The 20,868-nt window shown below is 53.9% G+C and overlaps 2 protein-coding genes across 2 annotated transcripts in view; both read left to right on the top strand.

Moving 5' to 3' along the window:
* Positions 1-10,772, top strand: part of RANBP17 (RAN binding protein 17) — a 297,306-nt gene extending 286,534 nt beyond the window's left edge. Inside the window, exons 26-28 of the mRNA XM_081277519.1 lie at positions 5,563-5,661; positions 7,597-7,724; positions 9,248-10,772. Coding sequence (XP_081133645.1) covers positions 5,563-5,661; positions 7,597-7,724; positions 9,248-9,344 — 324 coding nt within the window. The 3' untranslated portion in view covers positions 9,345-10,772. The remainder of the gene's footprint in view (positions 1-5,562; positions 5,662-7,596; positions 7,725-9,247) is intronic.
* Positions 10,773-18,325: 7,553 nt separating this feature from the next.
* TLX3 (T cell leukemia homeobox 3) lies at positions 18,326-20,615 on the top strand (the record flags this gene model as incomplete). The annotated part of the gene is made up of 3 exons (XM_081295966.1): positions 18,326-18,887; positions 19,249-19,492; positions 20,405-20,615. The coding sequence occupies 3 exons, from the start codon at positions 18,326-18,328 to the stop codon at positions 20,613-20,615; spliced, it is 1,017 nt and encodes a 338-aa protein (XP_081152092.1).
* Between the last annotated feature and the right edge of the window lie 253 nt (positions 20,616-20,868).

The following is a 20,868-nucleotide window of genomic DNA, read 5'->3' as shown; positions in this document are numbered from 1 at the left end:
ATGCTAAATACTTCTACTCGGAGGCTGCGCAGACACTGTGAACATGTGGGAACGTGCTTAATATGTACCGATATTTTAAAATCTGATGTAACTTAGATGGTGGAGCCTAGTTAATCCAGGCAGGAAAACATAACTAAATATGTGGTATTTGTCCATAACATTCATTCTTCATAGCATTCCACTAACATCACCCAGGTAGACAGCAGACAAAGAGAACAATTGATTCCTTTTCCCCAAAGATGACTGGTATCTAATTTGAGCGGGATCACATTTCAATATCAGCTGTGCACAAGGCCTCGGGAGCAGCTTGGTAATGACAGAAACTTCCTGACTTCTGCAGCATTGGACCTGGGAGCTTCTCCTCTACGGTGGCATCAGACTCACCCAGTCCCCAACCTCCAACCCCAGCATAGAGCTCTAGGGAAAGTGCTGTGGAGATGGGGGCAGTCCTCTGCCTCTCCAGGTCCTGCTGCACCACCCAGGACACTGTGTTGTGTGGCACTGCTGTCAGAGCCACCGTCACTGGCCTCCAAGGGGGTCAGAGGATTCCTGAGACAGAAGCAGCTCGGAGAGTTGATTCCCTTCTTATTGGCTGCGCTTAAACCCACCACTTCATTGCCTCAAAAGCAAGGACAGTCTCTCTTGGGCAGAGGCACAGAATATGATCACTGCACGGGATTTCAGATGGAAGGGCCTCATCTGCAGCGCATACCTCCCCTGGCATGGCCATGGTCCTCCTGTCCATTCTGCCTCCCACTCACCAAGGTCTAGCCACAGAAGGCTTTTAATTTGATCTTTCATCTTTTCTTTGGTCTGTCTTTCCTCTACCTAAACCAGAGCCTCTTTCTCCGCCCTTTGGACAAAGCAGATTACTCTGGCCATTTTCCAGTCCCATTTTCCATTTCTCTGATCAACAGGCAAGAAATTTTTAATACAACAAAACATGAAGCAGCTCTAAGCACTGAGTCTGGGCAGGGGTGGGGAGAGCTGGAGCGTCCGTCGCATACTGAGACTCATCCCCTGTAGGACCGTGTTGACATCGGCCCTTCAGGCTCAGTGTTGTCTGTATGGTACAGATGGAAAGCAGAAAAGAGGAGTTGTGATTGTCTCACCTATTTTTTCCAACTTTACGGAATATATTTAGTCACATTATTCAGCTTGAAATTAATAATGGGCAGTGTTCACTTTATAGGGAGTGTATATAGCTCAGAAAAAATTAGCTTAACTTACCGATGTTTTCTGTGGTGGTGAATTGCTGCGTATGTGGTACCATTGGTGGGAGGGAAATCATTATTTTTATAAAGATGTTCAATGAACCATTTTCCAGAGACAGTCTATTAATTTAAGTCTGCTGCTCTTCACCTGGAGAGTCTGAAAATATGTTAACCAAATTTGTAACAGCTTTAGGTGGGAGGCAGGAAGGTCTGCTGAGAGCTCTCCAGCAGCCATGGCCCTGGATTCTAATCGCAGGAATTGCAGCGGCTGCCTGGCTCATTGGCAGGTGGCACAGTGGCTGTGTAGAGGAGGTCCACCTGGCCACATGTCCGTGAAAGTGGAAGAGTAACCGTGTCCAGGAGGGAGCCTTCATCCCACACCATCATTACCCCCAGATACGGTGGGCCTCCATCACAACTGGTCTCACCACTGAGGTAGCAGGCAGTGGACAAGTGTGAGGGACCCACATTCTGGTAGCTGCAGCTGCTTGAGCAAGCTACTCCTGCAGGAGCCTTCGGACCCTTGTCTGTGAAGGGGGAGATGGTGCTTCCTTCCCAGGGTGAGTGAAGGACTAGCAACAGCGCCCAACACCCCACAAATCCTGACTAGATAGAAAGGAAGTCAGTGCTCAGACTCCACAGATGACAGCTTTCATGATCAGTAGAGGGTCAAAAACTCTTCAGGCACAGCTGACTCTTACGGAAGTTCTTGTCCTTAGAGAAGGTGGCCGTACTCAGCTTTTGGCCTTGGTGACCTGAAAGCCCCAACAGAAACTCTCACCCTGGGAGCTGCTTGCTCTAGGGACGACATGGCTCAGAAGAGTTTTCAGGCTCTGCACACAAAGCACTAGTCTCGGAAATGAGCAGCTTACCTGTTCAGACATTTCACCGTTTCCAGTTCCAGTCCCAGATGGAGGCCAGAGCGTCTCCATCTTCCACAGTGCCCAGGCCGGCTCTTTAGCTGTTCATGCCTTAGCTTGATAAGTCGTTCGTCCTTTCTCAGTCTTTCATTTGTCCCTTTATGTATTCACCATTTCATTTAGTAGCTAGCTATTCTTAAGCCTCTGATGTGTGCCAGATGCCAGATTAGGCACTAGGGACACGGTGAGAAAGTCCTGGTGTCCCATCCACTGGTCTCTGCCCCTGGGCAGCCATCCCCCAGCATGTGCTCGAGGCCACCTTCTCTGTTCTCTTCTGCTCCCCCTGCCTCTGCTCACTTCTCCGCAGCCATCCTTCCCTAGGCCCCATGAGCCTCGCCTTCCTGAGGAAAGTACATGCTGTGGCAGTAAAGCCAACTTCACAGCTTGTTCAAAGCACAGCTTCGCTTATTCTGTCTCGGCAGGAGAGGGAGCAGGACGCATTGGAAGGGAGAACATTTCGTCATTCTTGCTGTGGACAAAGTGTGGCCTGATGGGTTTGGGCAGGGAAGTCCACCCAGTGGCTTTTGCCCCTACCTTCTGGCTCACTAGGGTCGAGCCAGAGAGGAGTTGAGGGTGGAGCAGGTGTATACAGAACATTGCTTTGTAGATGATTACAGGTTTAAAGAAGAGAGTCACTGTCATTCAGAATCCACACTGTTACATAGGCAAATAGGGATGCTTTCTAGACTGCTGCCTGCAGTTCACAGTGAGGCTGGCTCATTGTGAGGAGGCTGAAATCCCATGGATCTACCCCTAACCAAGACAGGAGCCACAGATCCCAGTGGACGACGCCGGAGGGGTAGCTGCAGTTGTAGTAAGGGAGCGTCATGTAGAATGCCTACTCTGTGACAGGCTCATTGAAAAATGCTGACTAGATAGAAAGGAAGTCAGTGCTCAGAGCAGCCTTCAAAGATGTTGTCAGAGTCCTTGTTTTATATGTAAGGATATAAAAACTCAGAAACTCTCCCAATGCCACTTGTCACATGCAACATGGCAGAGCCATACTTGGGCTGAATTCTGACTGATGCAAAGCCGTGCATGCCACATCATGTTGGTCTCTGTTCATGGAGAAGTTTCCTGCAGACTCCTGCCAGAGCCCCTGAGGACAAAGGAGGAGGATAAAGAGGCTCCCCAGGTGTGCGCAGAGTGGTTTTCTTGAGCAGACCAAGCCACACAGCTCCCCTTCCCTCACTGGTGCCCACGCTTTAGCCAAGCTGCTGCCTAGGATAACAGCAGCGGGTAAGGCGTGCAGTTTGGACGGAGGCCCCAGGAAACGTTGCCAGGGCTGGGCAGACCTGAAGTGGCCATCCCACCATGCCAGCCATACCTGCAGAAGTTGGGAGATGTCACTCCAGCTCTCATGGCCCTTCCTGTGCTTGAGATTGAGAGGCCTGGGGTGGGGTGGGCAGGTGCGGAGTTGCCCAGAGAGCTCTCCATTCCGTGTCCCCTCTGTCATGTCCTTAGCCACAGAGGCCTCCCATGGGGACTGCACAGCACCTCAGAGGGCCCTTCCACATGCAGAGTTCTTCCATGTGGGGGGAAATCAGAGAACCCAGATTCCAAAGGAGTTTTCCCCCATAACTTGACTTGAGAATTATTAGAAAAATAATTCTGGAAAGGGCTGCCATGTCAATGCCATTCACGTAGATTGCTTGCTACTTTACATATTTCCAGAAAAGTAAAAGGGAAAAAAATCATCCATTTTAGCCAACTTTATTTTTAGAAAAGTATTTTATTCAAACATCCCCTTACTTATTACAGACATAAATACATGCATTCAGACAAATGAATCCACGGGAGGCCCATATAAAGTAATTGGCACATCGCTTCAGGATGCTTTGTCAGTTACTGGAGGAATTTGGTGCCTCCAACTTTAATCTTCTCCATTAAAATATCTATTCTGCCTTCAGATTGTGAAGCCCATAATATTTTAGACTGTCTCCACGGATCTGTTAGTTTTGCTTGTCAATTTAATTTGTGGTTCTGTGACTGGGTGGTTGTTAGCTGTGCACGGAAACGTGGCATCTGCAAATCCTGAAGGGTGTACGGGCTCAGGCCCCAGCCTCTCTCCAGGAGACTGGACACACAGCAGTCTGGAGTGGCAGCGGCACGTGCAGCCCGCCTAACGACAGTGGTGGTGTGTTGTGGCTGGCGCTACCGAGGGCTTCAGAGACACTCCTGGGCTATGGACAGTGCTGCTCACTCCTCGTGTTACATCTTATCCCAACTGCCTCTTGATCCTCAGCCTCCTTGTGCTGGATCACTGCTTCCCTCTTCAGAGTTAACAATGCTGAGACACAAGATCACAGAGAAGATCGAATTGCAGAAAGTTCCAGAAGTCAGAAGCCAGTGTTTCAAAGGAAGCCAAGTCACCAAAGCCCAGATGTGGTTGCCTTGCCACCTAATTGCCACTTTCCCTACCCCTTTAGGAAAAAGAGATCTAGAGCTGTGGGAGCAGAAGGGCCCAGGGGAGACAGAGCTGGAGAAGCAAGGACTGTGGTCAGCTCTACGTGATGCCCGGACTATCCCAGCAGCCTCCCCGGGCTCCTCTGCAGGGGGACCTCTCTTACCCACAGATCTGGGTGAAGTTCAGCTCCTCTACATAGTCTTCCAGCCTGACCCCGGGTCTCACTTCTGCTTGCCTCTCCTCTTCCCGGCACACGAATCCCTCGCCATCACAGAAGCCATTGTGCTCAGTCCAGCACTCCTGCTTTCTACTTCTTTCTCTGCTTAGACACATTGTTGATGACCTCCTTAAAGGCTGCCTCCACCCTGGAGGCCCCTGACTTCTCAAGGACAGAGGCAACAATTCCTGTTGTCTATCTGGGCAGCCTTCCCCATGAGGGTCACCCCCTTGGGTGCAGGGGTTGTGGAGACACCATTCTTCTCTCCACCTCCCATGTGTCTCTCAGACTTTGCTTAGAAGAGAAAGGATGTGTGTGTGTGTGTGTGTGTGTGTGTGTGTAGGAGAAAATGGAGAGTGGAGAACCCCAAAGGAAGAAGGGTTAAGAAGCGTTAGCAGGCTGAGCCAGCAGGAAACATGACATTCCAAGGTCAGATGGAATGTGTCCCATTCTTCTGTCCCCGAGAGGGGCTATGGAAAAACATCACCTCTCCATAACATGACCTGTTAGGTGAAATGAGAGGTGAGTTAGGCCTGTGTATCAGGGTTGAGAAGCAGAGACTGACCCTCTTGGCTCCGTGGCCTGATTTCTGCCCTCCCAGAAGACCCTCAGTAAGCTTTTGGTGGTGGAGACTTGCTCACAGGCAGGGGTTTTGCCAAGAGTTCCTACAGGCAGCCTCCTAGGCACCTGGAGTCAAAGCTGTCTGGCCAGGAAGAGCCTCCTGGCTCTAGCAAGATGGAGTTCATTAAAGGCCTGGGGTTCAGGGGGGCTCTGGGCCAATCTCTGTGGGACTCTGTCTTGTAGATGATGTCTGTCCTCATGAACACCATTGTCTTTGAAGACTGTCGGAACCAGTGGTCGGTATCCAGGCCTCTCCTGGGGCTTATCCTGCTCAATGAGAAGGTGAGTGTTGCTACAAGGAGGTCCATGGGGGTTGTGGGTAGTCCTTGGGAGGAGAGGAAAGCCATTCTCCAGGCTTAGCTGTGACAGTAAGGGCAGGAGCAGAGCCATCTGAGTGTGCTAGGACCTTGGCAGCTCATAGCAAGGCCTCTGCCCCCAGGAGGGCCTTCCCCAGAGGCCTTGGGTCTTCAGTTGAACAGAGGCATCCTGTGAGTGAAGTGGATGGTTTGCTCAGGAGTGCTTCGGGTCGCCTCCCCTTCCCTCTCTCATCCCAGGGGAAATCTGAGCATCAGCCCCTTTGCCTCCTGGGCCTGAGCTTGGGCCCTCTTTTATACCTAGGATCCCAGTGCCCTGGGTGGTGGCAGCAGAGATGTGTTCATAGAGCCTGCGCCCTTGGTCAGGGAACGCAGTCTGCAGCTCTGAAGCGCACAGCCTCCCTGGGCCACCTCCTGCCACTCCAGCTTCCTCCTGAACCCGCCTGCTCCCCGCAGTCAGTGGGAACAGTACATTACTGCTTGGGAGAATGAATTGTCCATACAATAAGACAGTACTGGGGAAAGGAGCAGGAGATTAGAGGCAGCCGCATACATTAAAATTCAAACTAAAATCCCAGCCTTGGAAGGAAACTAATAGAAGAAGAAAATATATCAAAAAGAGCAGAGCTGTCCCATCATTCACCTGTGCTGAAGCAGCCAATTTTAGCCACATTCAATAGCACTGTCATTCATCTTCCCTCAGTGTTATTGTGATTTAAATCCAAGCTCTATAAAAGAGAGCAGTTCTTTTAAAATGATTGAGAGGGAATAAGGGCAAATTCAGTGTTTAGAAAAAGCTTATGACATCACAATATTATACTTTACTGATGGAGGCAATATTTCATGGTTTGGGATGAAAAACTAATAATTTTCTATTTGGTGTGAGTCACTGCATCATTATAAGAGGGAAAAATAAGTAGTTTTGTGCATTCCCGATCTTGTTCAGGAAGGCATTGTGGTTTGAGTGTGATGCCTCTGATATATAGTATTTAAGTATTAGTCTGACTACATATTAATTATGTGTGTTTCTGATGTGAGCTGTTTTAATGTATGATGGAAATTAAATACCATGCTGCTTGGGCTTGGGAGGGTGAACACATGCCTGGCAAAACGTGGTCTTTGTGCTGAAATTACGCCCTTTGCCATGATCAGGAGCTGTGCTCGGCCTCCGAGCTGTTTGTATAAAAGCCCACAGACCCGGGACAGAAAAGAAGGGGCTGGGTAGATATTTGTGAGAGGGTTAGACAGATTGTTTTCCTTAGTGCCAGTAGTCTCTCCTAGAGCTCAGCAAAGCCTCCAATCCCCTGCCTCAGCCGAGCACACCCATTCTAATACACAAGCACAGAGACTTGGAACACAGCCCCAAGGCATTGGAGCAGTGATTCTCTGTAGCCAGAGGACAATAAGGCCTGAGGGGAGACCCTTGGCCCTTCCTTCAGTCACCCAGGTCACCCAAAGTGCTTGTGGCTAAGGTCTTCCTCTCAGCCTGGGCCCTTCCTCTCAGCCCCTCTGTGATGCCTGGAGATGAGCTGGGGAAGACTGGGTCAGTCTCCCCAGAGCAGTCAAGGGCTCAGCCTGAGCAGTGACAATGGAAAAATTAGGCCAGCAGAGTTTGTCGTTGTTTTGTGGTGCTGGGAATTGACCAGGACCTCCCAAGCCAGGCAGACACTCTGCCACTGAGCCACATCCCCAGCCCCCCAGCAAGAGACAGAGATTTTTGTGAGCAGGGACAGTGCTGTCCCCACTTGGGAATGTGTCTGTGCCAAGGTTTGCTCTCAGGGTTAGATTTTAATACAGACCCAGACGAAAACTCTTGAGCTTAGCAGGCCAAAAGGATCCGAGTGGTCCTGGCCCTCCCACACAGCTCAGGGTGACAGCCCTGACGTGCTTCTGTCTTCTATAGCATTTCAGTGAACTTCGAGCAAGTCTGATAAACAGCCAGCCTCTCCCCAAGCAGGAAGTCCTTGCCCAGTGCTTCAGGAACTTGATGGAAGGAGTGGAGCAGAACCTGTCCATCAAGAACAGAGACAGGTGAGCACTGCCCAGCAGGGCATCTCAGAGAGGCCGATGACAGGCTTGTTGAGAATCATGACACTGTGCTTAACTTAACACGCATGTTGACATGGGTTTTCTGTTACACCTGGTGACCCTGAGCCAGCTCAGTTCCCTTCAGAGCACGTGACTGCTGTTTGCTTTCTTCCAAACAAAGTGCCGGGAATCACACAAAGATGCAGAGATGAATGAAACAGCCCTTGACTTTAGTTTCTAACCCAACAGGAGAGAGACGAAAAATAACTGTAATTGGAAAGTTGAACAGGAGAGCTCAAAGCTGCCAGGAGGATGAGGGGAGGCTTCCTAGGGCTGGAACAAGCACAGGCCCCGAGGCCAGACCGCAGACCCCATTTAAATGTGATCCCTGCCCCTGTAGGCCATGTGGCAAAGGCCGGTAAAATGGGGCCCATGACCATCGACTCTGGGGCTTAAGTGGCAGGATGTAGTAACGGTGGAACGTGGGCAGGTGACCTGCGGCAGTTGTAGGTTCCCTCCTCTGCCTGTCCTTGCCAGTGAGATCTAAATAGGAGGAGCTGAACCCACCACCGAGGCTGCACGTGCCCATTCGTTCATTCGTTTAGTTCACAAACTTTGACTGGGCTGCTGCGTGCAGACTGGGTCGTGCCCGTGGGCACCAGGTGGTCCTGGGGCTGGCCCTCTGGTGGAAGACATGGACAGCAGCCCTTGAGAGGGGAAGAGAGTGTGTTCAGGGGAAAGCTGCCTGCGCCACCTTCATGATTGTGGCCTTGGAGTGCCTGTCCTTAGTCATCCGCCAGCAGTGCACTGTGGCCACCAGCCTGGCCTCAGTAACACAGGGCCAGGTCAGGTGGGATGTGTGACCTGTGCCCCAGCCTTGCGCTGCACGGGGAGAGCTGATGAAAAGAGGAGAGCCTGGGTGCCTCTGGGGAGGCTCCTTCGCCTGGACCAGGAACTTGGAGCAGCCCTGAGCTGCTCTGGAGTGGCATTGGGCAGCCCTTGGGTTCAGGAGAACAGGCCTTTGCAGGGAGTTTTCCTCAGACCTGCCGCTGTGTTGGGGTCTTGGGGACATTGCCTCAGCTCGCTAAATCCTCAGCTCTGCAGTCCCTCCAAGTATCTCTCATACTGGGCACCAAGAGGAGACATCAGGCATTCACCCAGGGGCCCCCTCTTTTTCAACCACCGTTTTCAGTTTCCCTTCTGTAAACTGGGGGTACTCACCTACCTGTGGAGAGACTTGTGATTACGTGCGTTCCTGTGTAAGCTCCGTCCAGCTCCTGGCACCTAAACTTTCGTCCCTTTCTTTATATTCTCTGCCGCTCTATGGAGTTGGGTTTTTAACAAATGTTTTGAATAGTAGGACCACAGACACGCACGCGGCCCAGCCGTCAGTGGGTCTGGCGGCAGCCCTTGTTTTCCAGCAGGATCAGGGGTAGGTGCTGCTGGTGGAGCAGCGATGGCAGGGGGTGGCTGGGCGGAGCCAGCAGCACAGGGAGCCTCCTTCTGACTGCTGCTTCTCTCTGCAGGTTCACCCAGAACCTGTCTGTCTTCAGAAGAGATGTGGCAGAGGCCCTGCGCTGCGATGGCCACACAGAACCATGCAGCCTGGACATGATGAGCTGACCCGAGTCCTGCCGGATGCCGAGCAGTCTACCAGGACAGCAGCGCTGGCTGGCCCAAGGGGATCTGGTTTTCAAAACAAATGACAGACTCCCTACCTTTTTATAAGTCTCGCCTAATTACACAAATTTATAACAGTACACACACAGTGTAAATTCGGTCTTTGCTCTGACAAAGCAAAACATGTTCAGTCTTTCTGCCGAGAGCATTCTCCCCCCTCACAGTGCTCTGAAAGGACATAGAGCGATATTTAACCAAAGAGCCTAATAACCCAGGTTTGCCTAGCCTTGCATTCAGCGGTGGTTCTACAGTCAAGGCCGTCAGCGTGTTGGTGATGCAGACTTCAGTGCGGATCCTGCATTGAGACAAATGCCACTTGAACCTGTGAAATTAGTAGTTTGCTTTGTGTCTACAAGAAGCCGCTTTGGGGACTCTGGGCTGTGGGCATTTGGAAGGAGCCTCCCCCGGGAGCTGCAGGCTCTGTCCCCCCCCCCCCCCCCCCCCCGCAGCCTCCGATAGAGCTGAGAGACACTAACACAATCAAACGACTCACAAACAACGCCTGCATCTGAGTGGTTGAGTCTAGAGTTAAGCTGTGCGACTGCAGGCTGCAGGGGGCTCTTCAGGAGGAGTCTGGTAGGCCCGGGAAAAAGTTCCAGTCCAGCAGCACCTGGCCTTCTGGCTCTTAGTTTTTAAGAGAAGCTCAAGGAACTCAAATATAATATTTGGAGCAGCTCTACTTTCTTGGGCCGCCCAACACAGTTCTAGGTGCTACAGTTGAGGTTTTGCGGGGCACACCTGTTCCCATCCCTTCACACAGACCCGCACTGCTGGGGGACTGCGACTCAGTCCAGCCCAGAGGTGCAGAGGGCCTGCTCAGCCTGCCGCTGTGCAACCAGGCTATTAATTTGAGCTCGCCACTGTCAGATGGTGTTTGTGTCTCACTGCTCTGTCCGTGGTTCAGGCTTATAATAAATACAGTGCCCTTTGTTTTTGATAAGACATGAAAGGTCGGCCTTACTGTTGAGCAAGCAGTCATCCACAGGCTCCTGTTGTAATCTCATTTCTCAGACTAGTGTGTCTCAACCCTTCTTGGTAGTTGAGCTTTGCAACAGGCCTGTCATATGAAAGTGCAAAGTGTTTAGCTCAAAGTGTTCGTCTTCCCTGTGGAGGAAGTCGGAAAACTGTTACTGGTGGGATTCCTTCTGGTGTTTAATGGATAAGGAAGCCCGGGCCTTACTCTGTTTTCCTTGAGAAGGCGAATTCTGGACTCTGTAAACCTCAGCGGTCAAGAGAAGTTCACAAGGATTCCTGTTTCTTGGAGGCTTGTAACTGCACTGGTCCCACAAAGATGCATCCTAGAAGCCTCATCCCATTCAGCACTGTTTTCTTTACAAATGTCTGGGATCCAAAAGCACTATATTGTTTGCATTAAAATGTTCACAAGAAAATGATAATGTGCACTCGCTTCTCTTTACCACACTGCTGGGTCCCGGGGGTTCCGTGGCAGGTGAGGAGGGCTTTCTACTTGGCCTTGGGGGGGCCTCTCCCACCACTGACATCAGCAGGGCCTGGTCATGGTTCTGAGCTTGGAGCAGTGGCTTGCGGAGCACACGTGGGCAGCGTGCACAGCAAGGGGACACACTTGGGGAGCCCTTGATGCATCTCCCTTAGTCCTTGTCACAGCCTATAAAGGTGGCAGCTTTGGCCCCACTGTGCAGACAAGGAAACTGAGGCTCAGAGATCGTTTGTGGGTTACAGAAGTCACACAAGCAGAACCTGAACCCAGATCTGCCTCACCCCAAAGGAATACCTGGCCTCTTCCAACGGTGAACGAACCCACTTCATATTTAGGCCCATTTCCATTTGCTTTTCAAAATTTCTTGTTGTTAAATAACAAATTACTCAAGAACTTAATGTTTTAAAATAATTTTTATTGCCCCACAGTTCCTGCAAGTCAGGAATCAGTGGCTGGTTCCCTGGCTCTGGTTCTCTTGGGGGCCGCGTGAGGGTTATCAGCCATGCCTCCCGCTCTCCGGCCTGCTGGCAGGAGCCAGATCCTCCAGGGACACTCCCAGCCTGCCATCTCCCTTCACTGGAGGCCTTTTATCACCTGGTCACTGGGTTCAGCCAGGCCCAGGGGAGGGCTCACAAAGGCAGGCTGGGGTCCCTGGAAACCTGTTCAGAGCCGTCTGCCATGGCTCCCACCAGGCCCTGGCTACATGGGTGGAGTTTCAACCACAGGTTTCTCCCTTCAAACTGGGAAGGAAGGTTCATTTTCCACGGAGGGCCAAATTCCATTCTGATCTAATGGAAGAAAAGGAAGTGGGGCAGTAGTGGGTGGACACAGCCCACAAGAAGCTGATCTGGGTCTGTGCCCCCCCAAGCCTGGAGAGTCTGCCTTGGTTGGGGACAGAAGGGACTCCTGGGCAGAGACCTACAGACCCATGTGGGAGCGACCTCGTCTGATCAGCACCAAGGTGACTGACGTCTCGTACTCAGCCCCAGGGAGAACTGCTCACAACCCCACCAGCCAACCACAGAGCCCACATGCCCATAGTGACGCGGCCACCTCTGAAAGGGTGCTAGGGTAAAGCAGATGTGCTGTTGGGACAGCATGGGCTCCAGGTCAGGCCTGTGCTCCAGAAGGGCTCTCAGCCTGGCCCATTGCCTCCTCCCACGCTGACTTCAGCACCTGGCGATGCTCTCTGTGTTGCCGTGCAGGGCCATCCAGACCTTCTAAGACGAGACAGGAACATAGGGTCCCTACACTGCATAATGACCTGAGTGGCCCAAAGAGTCCTCTTGGCCCCCTGGACCTCTTTACCCTGGCCCTGACTGCTTAGGTACACCATGAAGCTAGGGTGGTGGGGCCCCTAGCCACATGTTTCTATCTCATTTAATGCTTCCCAATAAGAATGTCAAGGATTATCATCCCCATCTTAGAAGAGGATGAATAAAAGAGCGACTGAAGATCACAATGATTAGAAAAAATGGACAAGGCAGGATTCAAAGTCAGGACCTCAGTAGGACACCAAGGCTCATGCCTGTGATCCCAGCAGCTCAAAAGACTGAGCCAGGAGGATTGCAAGTTCAAAGCCAGCCTCAGCAAAAGCAAGGTGCTAAGCAAAATAGGGCTGGGGATGTGGCTCAGTGGTTGGGTGCCCCTGAGTTCAATCCCTGGTACGCGAAACAAAACAAATTTGTGTTTCTTTTCTACTCTAATCCCTTGAGCCAGGTCCTTCAAAACTGGGAGAGTTTGTCAGAATGGGAGAGTTGGGTGTCGACATGGAACTGCTGGGACCTGGCTCCTGATGAGACGAGCACTCAGAGAGGCCTGTCCAGTGCCTGGGCCCTTTGTGTTGTGTCTGTGGGTTCTGCCACCGATTCATCCTCCTCCCTGAACTTTATAAAATCGTTCCTGAGACTTCTTAATGTTTTATTGAGGTGCAAGTTTACGATGACAGCAAACCTTTCCAACTACAGCAAGAGTAACCTGCCTCCTTGGCATATTAAAAAATAATGTTAGTGTCGGTTTTTACATCCCGTAGTTTGGATTGCTGATAAGAGCGCTTCCTTGACAAGATTCTTTTTGAGGTTTACAGAAAGCGTAATAAAATATGTAAGTTACATTTCCACAAACAAAAGCTATAACATAAGTTATTTATAAGCGTGAGATACAAACAGTATCACAATAAATAAACCATAAAGGGTACCTGCAACATCCATCTTAATGTAATTTGCCCAACAAAAGTGTTGAAACGAAGTCAAATTTAGTAGAGAAATCTGTCAGGAAGGAAGGAGAGTCGTATAGCACAAAATGGGGAAAATGGCTGATGGGTGGGGGAAGGAACCGTGGGAGATCAAGTCAAGTTGGAGGTCCCCGGAAAGCCACACAAGTGCTTGTCCACTGTCCACAGTGACTGCCTAGTCCTCAGCACACTGCACCGACTGTGGCTGCTGGAATGTCCTCTGCACCCCCAGCAGCCCCACGTGTGGGAGGGGGTCCCTTCTCCCTCCCCCTCCTGCCCTGCACCTTGGTCTGACCCAGCCTTCCGACCAGTGGGCCAGTCATGCCACTGCCAGCCTCCGGGCCAGGCATGACCCCCTCAAGGCCAGCCCAGGGACCTGGAAGTCATTCAGGACCTGGACTCATTCAGTCACCCAGACAGATAAATCAGAGAAGGAGACCCAGCCTCTGCCCTCAGCTAGTGAGCAGGACACCCAGCAAGCTCAGTACTGGTAGCAGCCAGGGCCAGGGTGGAGATGGACTTGGGGTGCTTGGCTTTGGAGGACCGGCAGAGAGGTGGTGTCTGGTTGGGGTCTTGCAGGAGGGTACAAAGGCACCAGCCATGAGAAAAGCCAAAATGAGCACACACCAATTCCTCCACCCAAACCTGACCCTTTCTCCTTCCACCTCTTCCACCCTGGCTACGAGCTGTCCAGTTTAACACCAAACTCTTAATGGTGACCCTCCAGTGGGCCAGGCCCTGGACCTAGCCCCAGGACATGGAATCCAATGCCACCAACACCCTTCTGTCCTAAGGAACCCCCAAGCCAGCAGGGAGATGACAGACTTCCAGGTGGCCAGCCCTCACCCCCACTCCTGGGCTCCTTTACCCACCTCCCCACTTGGCCCCATGACTTAGAAACTTCACTATCTACTCCAAAGTAGAAATGAGGCAAAGGGAAGTGGGCCGTGAAGTCCAGACAATCCAGGGTTCAAATCCCAGCTCCAACACTTCACTCCCCTAAGACAATCGTCCTTGAAGCCTGTGACCTGCACTGGGTCAAGCAGCACCCAGCACCTGATGGCTTGTTCTTCCCTCCCGCTTAGAGTGTTGTGCGCTTGAGAACTCCTCGGAAAATTTGTCCCCCAAGTCCTCCTGCTGGGACAGACTGTGATGAGAGGCTGGAGCTGCACCACTCCCACCATCAGCAGGGGAGTCCCCAGGTTGGGACATGGTCCAGGACATTCCAGCAGGTGCTCCTTAAATAAATATTTGGAGAGTGACTAAATGAGTGTATGAGTGGGTGAATGGATGGGGGCAGGTGTCCTCAGAGCCTCCATGAGGACAGCTGGAGGCCCACAGGCCTCCCACCTAGGCTTCGCAGACATGGCGGGTATGCCAGTGTCTTCTCATCAATCTTTCAAACAGGGTAGACGACCCAAATGCACTTAGCCCTAATTCAATCTCTGCCCCATTTTACAGACAAGGCAATTGAATCCCAGTTCACACACGAGTCAGTGCTGGAGTTAACCTGGAGAAACCCGGGCCTCCTGTGTCCTGGCTCACAGACCTGTGGGAAATTCCAGCATCCTGCCTCTCATCCCAGAAGCCCTGCCCTCTCCTACAGGACTCCCTGAAGGGACTAGATGCAGACCAGACATGCTGTGGCCTAGGAGCCTCTGCATCCCCAGCAGTCCTTGCCCCTATTTCCTTAATTTTTGGAATTTGCATTTCCAATCTCTCCTTCAGTGTATGTCCTTCTCATTGTTCAACTGATAGCAGGGACAAAGGGCTGCAAAAATTACAGTATCAGAGACACCAAATACATATGAAAACCTTTTTTTTTTTTTTCCTGGTACTGGGAATTAAATCCAGCTGTACTCTACCACTGAGCTACATTCTCAGTCTGTCCCCTCAGCCACCCGCCCTTGGCCTTTTTTTCTTTTGAGACAGGGTCTCACTAAGTTGCTTAGGGTCTCACTAAATTGCTAAAGCTGGCTTTGAACTCCTCCTGCCTCTGTCTCCCCAGTCTCTGGGATTACAGCATGCGCCACCATGTCTAGCGCATCATATTGCAACATATTTGGTCAAGACACTGCTGATAGGAAAATGCATAGATTTTGATGAATTTATTTTTAAAAAGAAAAATGGCAACATAAATTAAATACCCACTTCAAAGTAATAAATTAATTTGAAAAAACACTCATGAGAGATGACACAAAATAGAGGATAATGAAATCAAGGGCATTTTTTTTTTAAGACCAATAAAATAGACAAAGCTTTGGCAAGGTGATCAAGGGGAGGCTCAATGAGCAACTCAGGATGAAAAGTGGAGGATGTCAGTACAGATTCACGTGAGAGTTTCAAGTTACACGAGACTTCCATCTGTCAGAAGAATAAATTTGAAAACTTGGATGAGATGGACAATATTCTGGGCACTGGTTTCCAAACTTGAGCAGACATCAGAATCACCTGGAGGGCTTGTTAACCACAGATTGCAGAGGCCTGCCCCAGAGTTTCTGATGTCTAACAAACTCCCCGGTGATGCAGAACTCACTTTGAGAACCACTGGCCCAGACCTCTGCCTTCCCCAACTTAATGGCCTTCCTGAGCCACCTAATCAAAGCTTCTGTCCTGGGAATGAGAGGCTTGTGATCAGTGGCCCAAAGTTCCTGTTCCTGAGAACAAGGGGCCTCAGGAAGCTGGGGCCCAATCACTGAGACAGAGCCCTGACCCACGCTGGCACTGTGATTGGGACCTGTGCCCCCACCAGCTCGCTGCAGCCACAGGGTTGGTACTGTTTCTCTACTAGATGAGGAAACAGGCACACAGAAGATGAAGACTTTGGAGTCCCCAGCTGGTGAAGGGACAGGGAATCTAGTTCTAAATCAGGCACCGAGGGAGCAGTGCTGGCCACTCCACCCTCACCTCCCTAATTCTGTGCTGCAGGACTCTGTGGGGTGGGCCTTGTTACCCTGTTTTAATGGTGCACAGACATGGCAGGAGCAGGGCTCTGGAGGCCAGCAGGGAGATGGAGCTGGAGAGGGACCAACTGCAGTCCCCAGGTGGGTCCCTCACGCAAACTCAGCCTCAGTTCCCTCACTAGTCAAAACCTGGGATCCATAGCCCCCCTACCTCACAGGAATCTGTGAAAAACAAGGTCCACCGGGCATCTGGCATGCTCTGAGTTCCCAAGGACAGTTGCTTGCCATGAAAGGTATTATATAATCGCCAGAGTTTTCCACAGCCTGTTCCATAGATGTTCTCTCATTTAGTCCTCACAGCCACTCTGGGGGTAGCCAATGCCCTTTCTGCTTTACAAATAAGGAAAATAAGGCTCCGAGAGGAGCAGTGAGGGACCCAACAGCCCCCAGACTGCCAGTAGCAGTGCCTGAATTAGAAGCCCAAGGCCCCACCCACCCCCCCAGAGCCAGAGCAATGATACAGACCCTATCTGAGGGTGCTTGTCCCAGGAAGCGGGTGAGGGGCCCTTGCCAAGCCCCCAGGCATCCTGCTCTCACTGTTTCCAGGTCTTACAGTCTCCACCCAACACAGATTCTGCAAAGGCCAGCAACTTGCCCAAGGTCACACAGCGGGCTAATGACCTAACTCCAGACCCAGGCCAGGGGACTGCAGGCAAATGCTGAAACCGCCCCCGCACCCCTGGATTTTGAGGAGCAGAGATGAGGAATCCCCAACCTACAGCCTCCTGTCCTGCCCCTGTCTTCTGAAACTGACCCCACCAGTAGGCAAATTCATCTTTCTCTCCAAGATACTGAACCTCTGCGAATAAAAGAAAACTATGAACAAAATAAACAAGGGCCCAACCATCACGCTGGGAGGAGGTTTGGGGGCAAAGTGGCGGCTGCCCAGTGCCCACTCTGGGCCAGCACCCGGGCTCTGCACTCCGTCAACATCTTGCTCACGGCTCACGAACATCTGGCGATGCGCGCATTATTTCCCATTTCAAAAAAAAAAAAAAAAAAGGAGTCACTTGCTCAAGGTAACTTAGTTAGGAAGTGACCTGACCCAAATTTGAACACGCTCTAGCCAACTGCACATGCTAGCTCTCACCACTGTCCGCAGACCCAGAGCGCCGAGGAGAGGCCCGGCCAGAGGGGCGGGACCCAGCGTCTGCCCTAACGATTTTAGAAATAGCCTGGAGGAAACAACTCTCTAGGTCTCCCCGAGGCTGAAGCTGAAGGTGACCGTCGCTCCGCGAGCGATTCTGTGCCCTGTGCCCTTGGCCCGCGGGACAGCCCCCAGGGGCACCGTCAGAACAGGGAGTGGTCCCCGCGCTTCGGCAGGACCGGAGCCGGGTGGGGCTCGCTGCTCGCATTTCCTGAAGAATCCCGCTATTTGCTCTAAATTTGAGCCTCCCCCGTCTTTGCCACTCGGGAATCCGAGGTCCCCAAACCTGCCGAACCGCGGACGGGTCGCCACGCACGACCACAGCCCCATCTACCTTGCAACGAATTTCGAGCGGCCGATCTCCGCTCCCCACTGGTTGCTCTCGGGTCCCTAGCCCAGCCCGTCCCGCACGCGTGGGCACCTGCAAGTCACGCCTCGGTCCGCCTGGCCGGAGCCAGGGAGCGTCTCCAAAGTGGCCGCGACGCCGCGGCCGAAGCCCCAGCTGGGGCGAATTCTCCCCACACGGGTCGGTGTCCTCGGTGGCGGGAGAACGCCACGGTGCTCCCCTCACCCCGCGCTCAGAGAGCGCGGAGCTTACGCCCCGGGATGCGCCTCTTTCGTTGCTCCCGCGGAGGTCGAGTCCGAGAGGCTTCCGCAGACGTCGCAGGATCGTTCCGGGGTTGCAACTCCATTGTAACTGGAAAGATTCATTTGGTTTGGGTTTTGCTCAGATGAAAAAATTTAGGAGAAAACGAAAACCCCCTCGGCGAAACAATTTCACTAGCGGAGCGCCCTGCCCGCTGCAGGCGGCAGCCAGGAAGCGGCCCTGGCCCGGAGGAGCGGGGAGCGTCTGCTAATTTCAGCTTCGTTAGATTTCGGGTTTGGGAGGCTGCGGTTCGGGCGCTAATATCCGCCGCCCATTATCCCGGCTAATAAATTTGACCTATTGTTCGTTTGTTAAAATGATGTCACCTTGGAACAGTCCCTAAGCTCCTATTTCCATGAATTAGGCCTTTATTGAAAGCCGGGAGCCAATGAGAGAAGAGAGGCTTGTTGATCGCAGCCAATGGCTGCGGCGGGAGAGGAATTAGCAGCGGAAACTCCAGGTTCGGTTCAAGAAAGATGACACAGAGCCTGTCGGGCCCGCGCACTCTTGGCAAAGTTTCAGTGCGACGAGAGGCGCCGGGCGCTCCATGGCCGCGCGGTAACGGGGATCCAGCCGCCTCCCCGCCCAGCCCAGCCCAGCCCTTCCGCCCGCCCAGGATGGAGGCGCCCGCCAGCGCGCAGACCCCGCACCCGCACGAGCCCATCAGTTTCGGCATCGACCAGATCCTCAATAGCCCGGACCAGGACAGCGCACCTGCCCCTCGGGGCCCCGACGGCGCCAGCTACCTGGGAGGGCCCCCCGGGGGCCGTCCGGGCGCCACGTACCCGTCTCTGCCCGCCTCTTTTGCCGGCCTCGGCGCTCCGTTCGAGGACGCGGGATCTTACAGTGTCAACCTGAGCCTAGCGCCCGCCGGCGTGATCCGGGTGCCAGCGCACAGGCCGCTGCCCGGGGCCGTGCCGCCGCCTCTGCCAAGCGCGCTGCCCGCCATGCCCTCCGTGCCCACGGTCTCCAGCCTGGGTGGTCTCAATTTCCCCTGGATGGAGAGCAGCCGCCGCTTTGTGAAAGACCGCTTCACAGGTGAGCAGAACGGGTGAACAGGCGCCAGGCCTCGGCCCTCTCGGGGCCAGAGGCGCCGCGCCCTATGCGCTCCACTCCCGGAAACGATTCCAGAGGCCAAGCGCGGCGGAGGCCTCAGTGTCCAGGGCCCCAGGCCGCCTTGGAGGGGAGGGGAATCCGAGAGTTGCGGGGAAAATAAATCGGCGTCCCGGGGAAGGAGGAAGGGGGCGGGGGCGTCTCCCGACTGGTTTGGTGCTGCTGGGGACGCGTGGGACCAGCAAAACACAGGAGTACTCTGTTCCACGGGGCTCCACCGGTCTACATGAGGCCTAACGGTGGCCGAGCCAGGCTGGGCTTCAGGGGGCCTCGTGTGTCTCCGCAGCGGCGGCCGCGCTCACGCCCTTCACGGTGACACGGCGCATCGGCCACCCCTACCAGAACCGGACGCCGCCCAAGCGCAAGAAGCCTCGGACGTCCTTTTCCCGGGTGCAGATCTGCGAGCTGGAAAAGCGCTTCCATCGCCAGAAGTACCTGGCCTCGGCCGAGAGGGCGGCGCTCGCCAAGTCCCTCAAAATGACGGACGCGCAGGTCAAGACCTGGTTCCAAAACCGGAGGACCAAGTGGCGGTGAGAGAGGCCCGGCCCGGCCCACCTTGCACCTGCCCCGCCCCGCGCGGCAGCCTAGCTCTCCCCACTTACCCGCGCTACCCACTACCAACTCCCCGGGGCTGCGCCTCCCCCTCCCTAACGGATTTTATCTCCTCCTGGCCGCCTTTCTGGCTGTTGCTTTCCCGTCTCTTCCACGCCTTGGCTTCTCTTCCATCTCCAACTGCATCTCTGAGTCCCTCCAAATCGTTCTGTGTTTTGTTCCGGCACTCACTCGTGTCCCCCTCACCTGCCCCCCGCCACACACACACACACCCGGGCCTCCCCCATTCTAGTCCACTCCCCTCCCTTCCCCATTCGAGTTCTCCCTCTCGGATTTCCGACTATCCCAGAGGGCTGGCGGCCCCCTCCTGCCCCACTCCAGTCCCATTTTTATCCAAACTCTTTTTTCGATCTAACCGGTAAACAGCGAAGCCCTGGCACCCAGGAAAGGGGTTCCAAGCAGGGCCTGGGAGAACTGGATCAGACTGACCCGCCCAGGGACGCCGCGCTGGCAGTGCACAGCCAGTTCGTGCGTTCGTGGATCCCAGTGACCCTGCTGCCAGCAGGGCCGAGTCAGTTACTCACACGCCCTGCCCCCGTTATCCCGAGAAAGAAACGGTCTTTATTGTTGGCGAAGCCACAATATCCGAGCGTGCAGGTGGGTGGCGGGCGAGTTCCCTCCAGGCGCCCCAGCGGTGCACAACAAAACAAACGGCCCCAGTCCAGTCTCCCTACACGCCGGCCTGCGGAGTAAATCGAGCCCGGAGGCAAACGGGCTCTATGCCTCGAGGTTCCTGCCTGGCCTCCGCTCCCGGGAGGGCCGGGGCCGCGCCGGTGGCCCCGCAGTGCCGGGAGCTTGACAGTGCTGTCCCTCTCCCTCCCCCGGTGCAGGCGGCAGACGGCGGAGGAGCGGGAGGCGGAGCGGCAGCAGGCGAGCCGGCTCATGCTGCAGCTGCAACACGACGCCTTCCAAAAGAGCCTCAACGACTCCATCCAGCCCGACCCGCTCTGTCTGCACAACTCGTCGCTCTTTGCTCTGCAGAATCTGCAACCCTGGGAGGAGGATAGTTCCAAGGTCCCCGCCGTCACCTCGCTGGTGTGAGCCACCAGCGTTCTACGTCTCCACTGATCGCCGCCCCACTTGGCGGGGCGCCCTGGACCCTCAGCCGGGCTGGGGGGAACCGGGGCCGAGAGGGGAAGGGGCCGCCAAGCTCCAGGAGGCCCTAGGGCGCGGCCGCACACCCGCCGGCCACGAAGGGGGGCTGGGCCGGGCTCCGCGCGGCTGCACAATCCGAGCCCCCACCCCGCGCCCCGTCCCGCCCCGTCCCGGGCTGACAAAGAAAGCGCCTTACGTT

Source organism: Spermophilus citellus (assembly GCF_964194105.1).
Source record: "Spermophilus citellus genome assembly, chromosome: 1".
Lineage (NCBI taxonomy): Eukaryota > Metazoa > Chordata > Mammalia > Rodentia > Sciuridae > Spermophilus > Spermophilus citellus.
Note: the sequence above shows the minus strand (reverse complement) of the source record. Positions and strands in the feature narration are given on the sequence as shown.